Source organism: Talpa europaea (genome assembly GCF_964194135.1).
Source record: "Talpa europaea genome assembly, chromosome: 7".
NCBI lineage: Eukaryota > Metazoa > Chordata > Mammalia > Eulipotyphla > Talpidae > Talpa > Talpa europaea.
The window spans coordinates 102,862,377-102,874,916 of record NC_140074.1 but is presented as its reverse complement, the minus strand read 5'-3'; the positions used below and the strand labels follow the sequence as shown (position 1 = coordinate 102,874,916).

Here is a 12,540-nt window from a genome sequence, read left to right as displayed (position 1 = left end):
TTCACAGACCATGTCATACACCTTTCTTGTCACAGAGGGCGGGGTCACAGCCAGAAAGGTTTTGACCTCTAATCTGTCTCTTGCCACTCAGCATCTGCTCAGTTCTGGCCTCAGGACTCACCACTGACAGTGCCCCTTGGTGGCTTCTACCAGGAGATGCCTCCAGGCAGAGGAAGCATGGCCGATTGGACCCTACCAGCCCACACAGGTGGAAATGAATCTGAGCTGACCAAACTCCCTTAAAGACTCCAGACAAGAAATAAGAAATAAGGAGCTAACATCTCCCCCAAACATCCCCAGTAAGGTATCGCTTGCCTCTACTTCGCCCAGTCCAGCAAGTCCCACAGACCTCCGAGTGAGCCCACAGTCCCTCTCCCCTTCCTGCCCTCGTTCCTCGGTTTTCCATCTCAAGGTCTAGTTCAGAACTGGTTTTGCCTGGAGGGGGCTCCTGGGCAGGCACAGGTCCTCCCAGACCCCACATCTTCCCCAGCCTCGGCTTGGAGCACAGGTCGGGGCCAATAGGTGCCCCAGGAGTTCTCAGAACAGAGGGAGATGAGGGTGATGGCAGCCCCTCACTAGCCCTCCACTTTCAGAGCACTGGGGGCAAGTTTCTCAGCATCACTGGAAATGCAGAGCCCTGAAGGACTGAAGGCACCTTTCACCCCAGGTGCCGCAGTGGACTTCAGGAGAACGCTACTTGGTGGGTGTCCATAGCGGCATGTCTTCAGCAGGGCCTAGCATTTACACCCCAGGCGGGCATCCAAGGAAGGCAGCTGACAGATCTGGGAGATTTCAGCGGGTATCCCTGCCCCATTAGCCCCCCACTCCCTTGGGGTCCCTGTCACAGATACTGAGGTGGGACTTGGCTCTGGCACTGGCCAACCTGAGCAGGCCCTGTCACATCCTGGCTGCCTAATTCCCCACATGTGAACTAGTGAGACTGGAGGCCACAGCCTGTGTGTAAGTGTCACTGGCCCATTCACAGTCAAAATCTGCAGGGCAGTCTCCTGTCTGGGTCAGGAACTACCTACCACCACATGCCCCTGTCTTGCCCCCGGTCCCAATCCTGGATCCTGAAGGCTGGAGCCCGGAGGGCACACAGCCTGGACAGCCCCTGGCCGGTCCTTTGAGGCCCAGACACATGAGAACCTGTTGGAGCAGTCTGGGCACCGCATCAGCTCCTCTTCCTCCTCCTCCATCCACTTCTGGGTGGAAGGGACCTGGCTTTTGAAAACTAGCCACAGAGGCTGATCATGGCCACTGAAGGGCCAAGCCTTACCCCCCCCCCCATCTTCCTCCTAGAGCATAAGGTCAAGTCAAAACCAGCGTGTCCCCTTCTGGAGCGGGGGGGCGCGGGGAGAACAGGGGAACGCGATGGCCAGGAAGGAGGCGGCAAAGCCACAGCACCCCCCACCCACACACAGACACTGTTCTGTCACCCACACTCCCGCCGGGGCCGCGCAGGCCGGCGGGTCTGGCCGCCCGGGGAGCCCGGCGGGGTCCCGAGCCCAGGCCGGGCGGGGGAGGGGGCGCGCGGCGGCCACCTCGCTGGGCCGCGCGTCGCCCCCAGCCCGCCCGCGTCCGAGCCCGCCACTCGCGCCTCTCCGGGGACCGCGCGAGCTGAGCGCCGCTCCTCCCGGCCCGGCCGGCCGAGCCCGCGCGGGGAAAGTTCCTGCAACTTCGCGGGGGAGGCGGCGGCGCGGGCCTGGGCCTGGGCGCCCGGCCTCCGCGGCCCGGCTGTCAGCGGCCCGGCCGGGCCCGGCGCCCCAACTTGGCGGCCCGGCTGGCGCCGCCGCCTCCCGCGGGCCCGCTTTGTGCGCGGCGGCGGCCAGGGGGGCCCGGCCCCGGCCCCCGCCCCGGGCACAAAAGGGCGCGCGGCCGGCGGGGCGCGGGGCGCGGGGCGCGGGGCGCGGGGCCGGGCGGCGGGCGGCGGGCGGCGCGCTCACCTGCCGTGGAACCAGTCCTTGCAGGCGTCGCACTCGATCATGAAGCGGGTAACGTCGTAGGGCAGCCGGCAGACGCAGTACACGGGCACCGTCGCCATGTTCGCGCGCCGCCCGCCCGCCCGCGGCCCGAGCTGCGCTGCGCCGCCCGGGTCGGGCCGGGCCGGGCCGGGCCGGGCGGGGGCCGGGCCGGGGCCGGGGACGGGGACGGGGGCGCACGACAGCCCGCGCGCACCCGGCCGGCGCGTCCACACAATGCCGGGCGCGCGGGCTGCAGGGGCCGCGCCGGGAGCCGCCCGCCGGCCCGCGGGGCGCAGGGCGCGAGTGTGCGCGGGGGCCGGGCCGCGCGCGGGACACAAAAGGGAATGGACGCGCGGGGGCGGCGGGCGGGGAGCCGCGGCCCCACCGAAGGGACCCCCGGCCGCCGAGCGGCCTCTACGTCAGCGCCCCGGGTGGCGCCGCCTCCGCCCGCCGGCCAGAGCCGCCGCTCCCGCCGCGGAAGGCGGGCCGGGACCGCGGGGAAGGCGGGCCGGAGCCGGCGGGGAGAAGGTGGGTCAGGGTGGCCCGGCGCGGAGAGGATGGGTCAGGGCACCCCGGCGAGGAGAAGTTGGGCCGGGCGAGCCCGCCCGGGGAGATGGCCCGGGTACCCCGCCAGGAGAAGGTGGGTCGAGGGGGCCCGGGCCAGGAGAAAGGTGGGGAGGGGGGTCGAGGGGAACTGCTGGAGGGAAGGTGCGTCGGGGGACCCCTGGGGGGGAAGGTGGGTCGGGAGGCCCCATTGGGAGAGGAGGTTACTTGGAGATCCTACCAGGGAAAAGTGGTCAGGGGGTTATTCGGAGAAGTGGGCTGAGGGTACAGGGCAAAGGCGGACCCGGGAGACCCCCTAGGCTGCCCTTTCTTGTTCAGAAGGCCTAAAATCAAGTACTTGGCCCCAACTTTTTTCTGGCCCAGCTGCCAGATTGGGGGCTGCCAGAGGTTCCTCCTGGTCTTCCCCGCCCACCCACACCCCTCCTCCTGCCCTCCCTGACAGTTTCTGGCCTGAACACAACTTCCCTTTTCCCTCAATTTTAACCTGAGAACTCTGATGTTTAGACCCCTCTGGAGGACAGAATAAGGGGAGCCCAAGAGCCCTCTGGCACTGGTTAGCTCTGTAAAGAGCCATCACTTGGAATTTGAGCCATTCAGGAAGCCTGATCAGAGCCCCCAGGCCTCCATGACCTCTGGGGAGGGTGGACAGTTAGCCTAAGCCTTGCATTGTGTTCTCAGTGGTGGTTGGAGGGATGGGTGGGCAGAAGTGCTGCAGTGCTACATAGGCCCTGCAACCTTTGCCCCCACCTCACCTGAGTGGTCAGGGTCTCTGGAGGACAGGAAGCTCTAAGGGATCATTTCTCTGGGAATTCTATGGCAGACTCCCTCCCAACCCCAACCCAATGGTTGTACCCTCTAGACTTTTTTTTTGCTTTTGAGGATACTGAGCAGAGTGGGCTCCTAATGAGAGTAAGGGCCTGCATGCACCTGCACTGTCCACCCTATCCTCCCTCAGCAAAGTCTACGTGGTGCTGGAGGTTTCAGCAACATAAGCACAGAAGTCCAGCCCTCTGCCCTGCAGCAGCCTTTAGCACTGGGTGTCAGAGGCCACTTGCCCCACTTGTAGGCTGCTCAGTTGAGGCAGAATCTGGTGGCTCAACAGGTGGCTGCTCAGCTCAGACTGGACAGGGCCTTCACCAAGGGACCTACAGCTGAAAGTGAGAGAAGGATAAGGAAGCTGGAGTGTAGGGAATGGGAGAAGGATATAATCCCTCATCCCTCACACCTCTGAGCCTTCCTGTCTGAATTCCACCTGTCTCACCCCATGTTCTTCCTCCTGGCACCCTGGGAAAGAAGTAACTCCTATAGCACTGTCCACCATTAACACCAGGGTGAGTATTGGCACAGATAAACAATGCTCTCCTGCAAGTCCGTCTGCAAGGCCTGAGTCAAGGCCTACATCAATATGGACTCACTCAGACCAGCACCATCCACATCCTCATTATCAGCCATCTCCCAGAAACATTGGGAGGCCCTTGTGATACGGGGAACCCACCCTGTCCGTGGGCAGCCTCCTCTCCAACCTCAGTTTCCATGTTTACAAACTGATGCTGGTTACCCAGCATGAACCAGCGCCTCCATACTCTGCCTAGTCCTTCATGGCCATGGGCCTGCGCTGCCCCACCCTCAGAAAGCATGGGGTAATAGGTGGTTCGGTACATACTCAGCAACACACTGACATCTGAGGTGTTGTTGCCGCCAGATCAGAGACTGGTAGAGAGGAAGGTGGTTTAACTAATGTCAGTGCCATTTTCCAGAAGAGAAAACTGAGGCATGGGGCAGTGACATGCCTGGCAGAGCCAGCTGGCCACTGAGTGGGGAGCAAGCCTGTACTGCTGCCCCTCAGCCACCTGCCAAAGCACCCTGGCAACGCAGTGCACCTGGGAGCCAGTCCTCCACCCTATACCTCTTAACTGCTCACCACTGGGATGCCCCTGGTCACCCTGCCCCCACCTGTGTCCATTTCCTGCCCTCTAGCCTCTCCAGTCTGCAGCCATTTCCACCATGCCTGGAGTGTCTGATGCAGTCTTTCCTGTCACTATCATCTCCCACGGTTGCCTGTCCACTATAATCCAAGCTCTTCTTTTTGGCTCCTCCCTGTGACAGCCCTATCATCTCTGTCCACTACCCCCCTCCATTCATTTACTTAAACATTTTCTGAGCACCAGCCATGTGCCCGGCAGTGTGGTAGGCAGTCCCAAGTCTGTGGAACTCGAGTTGCTGTAAAGGAGATAGTGGCACAACTGCTGGTGGTCTTAGTGCCCTGGGGAAACAGGTGGTAGGCAGCGAAAGCAGAGAGCCCTGGAGGTGACCCAGAGCAGAGGCCTGGACCCTGGACCAGGACCCTAGAAGGGAGTGGAAGGGGAGCACAGGGAATTCACTCAGAAGGACCCAAAAGGAGGGGTTTGATCTTGGGGGGGGGCGTTAAGGCATCCTCTCCAACCACATTTGTACCTGGCACCCGGCCACCCAGTGGTTGACAGCCCTCTGGTCTACCTTTTGCCTCACACCTACCAGCCAAGATGCCCATTCCTGGGCTCTGTGCAGGCACCAAGACCCCATCACTCAGAGGCCCACACCACCAGCATCCACATAACCCAGCCAGCCAGCACCACAGTCCATCTCCACAGCTGTATCATCTTCCCAAACTGAAACTCTGACACCAAGAAACACTAACTCCCCCAGACCCCGCACACACACCATTCCACATTCTGGCTCTGAGTTGGACTATTCTAGGCACCTCACGTAAGTGGAATCGTCATATTTTTTCCTTTTTAATGCTGGATAATGTTCCACTGTGTATATATGCCGCATTTGGTTTATCCATTCCTTGTTGATGGACACTTAGGTCATTTCCCATTGGGCTATCATGAATTATTCTGCTATGAACATGGGTGTGCAGATATCCATTCAAATTTCTGCTTTCACTTCTGTGTGAAGACCCAGAAGTGGAATTGCTGGATCATTTGATGGTTCTATTTTTAAGCTTTTGAAAAAGTCCCGCACTTGTGCACAGAGCTGTACCCATTGGCAGTGCATGGGTTTCTGATTGCTCCATATTCTCATCAATACTTTTGATTTCTTGGGTTTTGTCTGGGTTTGGCTTCAGGGTAATGTTGGCTTCATAGAAGGAGTTAGGAAGTGTTCCCTCCTTTCCAGTTTTTGGAAAGAATTTGAGAAGGTTTGCTGTTCTTTTTTCTTTAAATGTTGAAGGACTTCACCAGTAAAGCCTGGGCTTTTCTGTATTGGAAGATTCTTGATGATTGAGTCAGTCTCCTAGCTGGTTATAGGCCTGTTGAGATTCTGTTTCTTCATGATTCAGTGTTGGGGGTTGTGTTTCTAGGAACTCGTCCATCTCACCTGGGTGATCAAGTTTGTTAGTGCTTAGCAGGGGGGCTATAGCTGTGAACTAGGTCAACATTCCTGCACCCCAGAGCATAGATGGCAGAGTGGGAGACAGAGCATAGACGGCAGAGTGGGAGATGGATTGTGGTGCTGGCTGGCTGGGTTATGTGGATGCTGGTGGTGTGGGCCTCTGGGTGGTGGGGTCTTGAGGGGGAGAGGGCAGAAAGGAGATGCCAGCTCCAGGATGGATGTGTCCTTTTGTAACAGATAGATTCTTTCTGTTTGTGCAGAGTCCCAAGAGTGGCCCTTCCAGGTGTCCTAGACCAAATGGATCTTCTGGAACCTACTGAAATGAACATTGCTCGTGAGGACTTGGAGGCCATCCAGGTTTTGCTGCTAGGTGAACAGTGGCTGATGAGCATGTAATTTACTACCCAAAAGGGCAATGTTAATATAGCACCACAATACGGGCAGAGGGAAGCAGGTATTCTCCCTTTAGCCCACATGTTCAGTCAGGTCTATGAGTTGGACATGCATAATGCTGGGAGTGGGCCTTCTAAGGTGGTCAGAGTGGGTCTGCCACCCTTCCCCTCTGAGTTTTCCTTTGTACAATGTGTTGCCTTTGCCACTGCATTTTCTTTTTCTTTCTTTTTTTTTAAAAGATTTATTTTATTTATTTATGCATACAAGAACTGGGGTGTAGAGGTACAGGGGTACCAGAGGTACAGGGGTGAGAGGATTCACCAGAGTGAGGAGCGGAACAGGCAGATCTACTGAAATGCACTGCTGAAGGGAGCAGCAGGCTAGACAGGAGAGGTCTGTGTATATGGGTTAGCTCCGGGGCCAGGGATTGAACTCATGTAGCAGTGGCTGGCGATAGCTTGATAGCACTGAGACTTTAACCCCTGTGCCACCACGAAGGCCCCTGCCACTGCATTTTCACATGGATCTATTTTTCTCATGTCCTTTTTCCTGCGATGTCCTCTTCCCTTCTAGTGAGGGGCCATAGCAGCAGGTGCAGGTCTCTACTCCACTCAGGGCTGTCTCCACAGCAGTTTGGTACAGCACCTGTCACAGTGGGCCCTCCATGGAGTGACACAGGTGGACAAGGAACAGGTGGACATCCAGCACTCTCTCTCTGCAGGAAGGCCAGGGTCTCTCCCACTGCATGGGCTTGGGAATGCTTGTGGAGGGTCTGTAGTAGCTGGTGAGGAAGAGCCCCTCAAGCTGAAACCTGGTCTCTGCCCGCAGGTCACTGCTTTGGGTGTTAAGAAACAAGCCAGTGCTAAGTCATACCCAGCCAAGGCCTGGAAGTGGCATACAGATTATATCAGCCTGCTGGGGCTGCTGCCACCAGTTACCACGGGCTGGAGTGTCAGGACCATAGAAACATGTCATCTCAGGGTTCTGGAGGCCACAAGTCCAAGATCAGGGCTCCACTCCCTCAAAGGTTCAGGAAGGCTCTGTCCTAGGCCCATCTCTAGTTTCAGGGGATCCTTGGCTGTGCCAGTCTTCACATGCCATTCTGCTCCTTTGTGCAAATCTGCCTCTGTTCAAATGTCCTCTTCATACAGGGATATGGTCCTGTTGCTTGGGGCCCATCTTCCCCCAGCATGACCTCATCTTAACCAAATTACATCTGCCCTGTCCCTGTCTCCAAATGCCTCATTCTGAAGGCCTGGGGGTTAAGACACCAACATATGAATTGTGGAGGACACCATCCAGCCCACCACACATAGTGAGGCCTGTGCAGAGCCTGCTTCAGCCCATCTCTCATTCTCAGTTCACCTGTGGCCCCAGCTGTGCTAGAGTGAGAGCTGGAGCTGGAGCATCTGTCAGCCAGGATCCCAAGTTCACTCTAGTGAACAGAGAGCTAGGAGCAAAGAACTTTTTCCCCAAAATATGGTGGAAGGTGCAATAAATTAGGTATTCTCAGGAGAACTAAACGAGTGTAAGACTTGTTTCGAGGGAACTGCAGTTAGGAAGGATTTGGTATGATGTCTCCAGTCTGACCCTACATGTGATGGAGGCTTTGAGAGCCAGCAGGGCATCTGAAGTTCCTTGGGCCTTGCAGGTCAGGACATAGAGGAATGTACCTACAGTGAATTTTCTCTGGTTTTCAGCATTAGAGTCTGGATGTTTAGCTGGCCTGTCAGTGCAGGAACCCTCAGAAGGGAAATGGCCCCTTCATTAGCAGAACCAACGCAAATGGGAACTAGAAGCCCGTTTTCGCAATCTATCCGGAGTCCCCTATAGGTCAAGACCCTGGCCCAGGCATCCTTGTCCCCCTTCCTGTCCCCCTTCCTTGTCCCCCTGCTGGTGAATTTGAATCACCAAGACTTCTCCCCTCACTCTCCATCCTCTGCCCCTCCTTGACTGCCCCCTTCCTTCTCTCCATTAATCCCAGAGACCTCCCTGCTGTTCACATCACCCCATTTTATTAGAAATGTTCTTGTCTGAACATATGCACCCACACCCGTCCCTTCCATGGAAAAGGAAAGCAGGCTTTGACACCCTGAGCCTCGGAGGGTCCCAGGCTGTGTCTGAGACAGACACTCTGCAATACACTGTGGACATGAGGAAACCATATCCAAGAATAGTCCAAACACCGTGGTGCAGCCACCCTCAGAGTTGTGGAGCCATGGCAGAATCAGGACTAGCAGGGAAAGACAGACATCAGATTATACTAAGTGGGGAAACATGTAACAAATATGGCTTGGTTATTTTCTGTAAATGAAACATCTGATATACTACTTATAAAAAGGAGAGACAATAACCAACTATATATAGATATATATGGAGATATAGATATAGATATATCTCCCCCAACAGAATGACCAAATATTAACAGCAGGTATCTCAGGATGGAGAAATCACAGTACTTTTTCTTTTTCTTTGCCTGTTTTTATAAAGTGACAAGTAAACATATTACTTTGGAAACAAGAAAAATAATAAAACTGCTTTTTTTTTGAAATGATTTTTTTTTTAATAGAGGCATGTTTATTTATTTGTTTGTTTGTTTTATTTATACATGCACTGGGTATAGTCAGAAGCACGGGAGGGTGAGAGAATTCACCAGAGCCAGAGCGGGGAGCAGAGCAGGCAGAAGGACTGAAGTACACTGCTGAGGGGAGCAGCGGGCAACAGGAGAGGTCCACGCGCCAAAAACTGCTTTTTGAAAAGGAAAAAAAAAAGCAATGAGTTGGGAGAGCGTGGTTTGCTCTGGCAGCATGGGGTCCAGGGGCAAAGCTGGTGTTGGAATCCACCCCAGCTGATCTACACAAGGCCTCTGGGTCACCAGTGTCACTTGAGCCCCCACACCTGGAGACATGGGGGCGACAGCAGCAGACAGCAGCGTGTCCAGCAAAGTGTGCTGTGTCCTTGCCTTTTTCTACTGCTCAGGACTGCGCCTATATCCCTCTGCCCTTTCCCAACTTGAGGGATCTCTGCTGTGGTCATGCACCACTGGTATCTGGGGTAGAGCCTGCTGAACACAACCCTCCGGGAAAAGACTGAGTCTGCGGAATCATGTTATAGGATGAGCGCGTGTGATGGACACGAGTCACACTTGTTCCATTTAGGGTGAGCGGTCCATCGGGTCCTCCCTGGGACCAGGTTCTGTAGGAGGCAGACCCACTCCTGCTCCCTATCATCTGCAAAAAGCAGGACGGCCGGGCCCTGTTAGTTAGCCCCGACTCTGTGACCAAATAGGATGCGAATGCAGGGCTCGAACCCACATCCCCAAGGAACAGTGAGGACCTGCTGAGTCCTGGGCATCCAGGGCAGTAGGGGGCCCGTGGTCAGCCCCGGACACTCGCAGGGCCGTGGTTAGCCATGCTGGATTCCGGGCACCAAGAGACATGGTCACTGCCGGGATCGGAGAAGTGGTCGCTCCGCGCACCAAGCGCGCCGTCTTCTAGGGACCCTGCGGTCAGGTGCCGGCCACAGGAAGCGAGGTGCGGGTGTGGCGAGGTCTTCTGGGATGGGTTCCAGAAACTAGGAACTCTGAGAACCTGGTCTCGTTCGCCATCAGCGGTGCAGATCCCGCCTAAGGCCTGGACAGCAAACACACGCCAGACCCGAGCGACAGACAGCGGCGCGCGCGCAGATTCGGCGCGGGGCGGGGCGGGGGCGCCTAGACCTTCTGCGCTTGCGCGGCCTCTCCCACCCGCAGGACCCCGCCCCATCGCCTCAAGGACTCCACCCTACCCCTCCTCTCTACGCAAGGCCCCGCCTCGCCCCTCCCCACGCAAGGTACCGCCCCACCCTTCCCCCACCTAACGCCGGGCCGCTTCCGCCTCACGCACAGGCCGAATCACGCCCTGAGCACGGCCCACTTCCGCCCAGCGTACAGTCAGGAAGTGTGCCGCAGGCGCCCAGCCCGCGCCTTCTGCCTCCGAAGTTGGGCTGAGCCTGCGAGGGTGGCCTCCGGGTCCTTCCAGTCCCGCAGGACTTTCTCGGCCCGGTCCAGCACAAGCCTGCACCGAGCCCTTCCTTACCCCCACCCCCAGGATCTCCCGAGGCTTCTAGTCCCACACCCTCACCCTAGGATGGCTCCTTTCTTCCAGCCTCCCTTCCCCGTCCCTAGGGACCTTCCGCCTTCCAGAGCCCCTCCCCAACCCCCAGATGGACAGCAAGTAGGTGATAAGCACCCTCTGACTTTTCTTAGGGTGGCCCACCCCCTTTCTTCAGCCCTGTCTGCTCCATCTCCCACACCCACCACCACTGAGGGGCTGCAAGGAAGGCAATGTGGTGGACACAGCTACATCTGCAATACCCATTACAGCAGGCATTAGTTCTCTTCTTGGACTTGCTTCAAAATCGAAATCCGATTTCTAAGCCTGCATCATCAGAATGTCTGTTTTGAATCTATGAAATTCAGACCTAAATATCAGCATGTAATTTTCGGTGAACCATGGGTATATGTTCCTTTACAGCTAGAATCCTGAAATCAAAGGGCAGTGTTTGTAAATTTTTGTTATTCAACCAAGTAACTCTTTAGTAACTTTCAATTTTAATCAAACCTCAGTCGAATGTATGTTTTTATAAGGAATTTTGAAGCCACAACATACTTTATACTAAAAGAATAGAGATTTTTATTAAGCATTGTAAGTTGCATTCAATAGCCTTCAGATACACCACACCACAACCCATCTACAATCAGTCAAACCCAACAGCAGTTCATTCTTGCACAATCCATGAGTTAGGGCAAAACTCCCTTCAACTTACAGTAAGATCCTACTCAGGTCTTGCGGGCAGGGATTGGGGAATTACATCTCATTTCTGATCACTAATGTGTGATGAAGAGCATCAGGAGAATTATATGAAAACGAATAAGAAGTGATTCTGATTTCAAAGTACATTGTTTGGAAACATTAACAAAAACATCAAAATGATATAAGTATACCTGCTTCTACTAAATTCTTGATGGGAAAGTTCTCAAGAACAAGCAATTTGTTTTCCTGCTACAAAGGGGGGGTGTTTTTTTTGTGTTTTTTTTTTAAAAGATCAAAGGGATTTTTTTGTTTTTCACAGAATTTCATATTTTGCTAATATGAAGGCATAAAACAGCAACAAAGAACAATAATGCATACAGCGGTGAGTACACCAGGGTAATGTTGATATTCGAAACGGCTAGATAATTTTGGGGGGGTTTTAGAATAAATGCAACAGAGGTCAATAATCACAAAATTTTAAGGTTAGAGCAAGATCAGTCAATGACTAAACAGAGTTAACATTTTTTATAGGACTATTACTGATTATTAGCATTTTTGTTTTGCAAATGGGCACATACTGGTAAGAATGGAAGAAAGGACGATAACATGCATAATATTAACTACACACTTTTAAAATTATGAACCATGCAGAAGTTTAGCTCAAGTAGTAGCACTAATGGTCTACATCCGATTCAAAACCACATAGTTCATTGATCACAGAGGCATGGTATTAGGTCACGAAGTTTCAGAACACATTGTTGATTTTGAGAGGTCATTTGCATCTTCTATGATTTCAACTTTGTCTCCATGTAACTTGCTTGTAAAGTATGTATGATGTACTGTGTATTTAAAATCAGCAGAACGGCAATATTACTCTATAATTTTTTAGTTTTGATAGTTGCACTTTTTTTTAAACACAAAAGAACCACATCAACAGTGATGAAATTTAAGTAAGAAAGAAAACTGTGGTTGTGCCTTATTTCTTTCATAATCATAAAATCAAAGCCTTGAACAAAGCTTTCTTGTGAAACAGTAATGCAAAATCAAATATAATGGCATACATATGGTGCCAAATGCTAAAAATGATATTTTAAGCTATATATACTTAAAGAATGCCAAAATTTGTTTTCTTTATAGTTCAAGAAACACAAGTATAGGCTTTTGTCATAACCAGTTTAAACTTTGTGTGTACTTCATTTTAAGTGTGGGAGTCAAATGCTCTTCATTTTCTTTCTCTCTTTTTGTTTTATTGTAGCATTTTGACTACAACTGGTTAAAACTGAAAATGTGTTGTTTAAATCTCTGATATCAAAGAGGGATCCGAATTTCCAAAGTCCTCATTTTTCTCTTACGGAAAGGAAAAAATGTACATAACTGTAGGCTCTCTTTCTCTCCAGATATTCCTAAATCCTTACCCTTCCAGCATCCTTCACCCTCTATAAAAAATAAGT

General features: G+C 53.6%; 1 protein-coding gene across 1 annotated transcript in view; it reads right to left on the bottom strand.

Moving 5' to 3' along the window:
• PHF2 (PHD finger protein 2) overlaps nucleotides 1-2,044 on the bottom strand; it is a gene marked incomplete at both ends in the record, with an annotated part of 61,916 nt that extends 59,872 nt beyond the window's left edge. The window contains one exon of the mRNA XM_084238518.1: nucleotides 1,947-2,044. Within this exon, the coding sequence (XP_084094644.1) occupies nucleotides 1,947-2,044 (98 nt within the window). The remainder of the gene's footprint in view (nucleotides 1-1,946) is intronic.
• Between the last annotated feature and the right edge of the window lie 10,496 nt (nucleotides 2,045-12,540).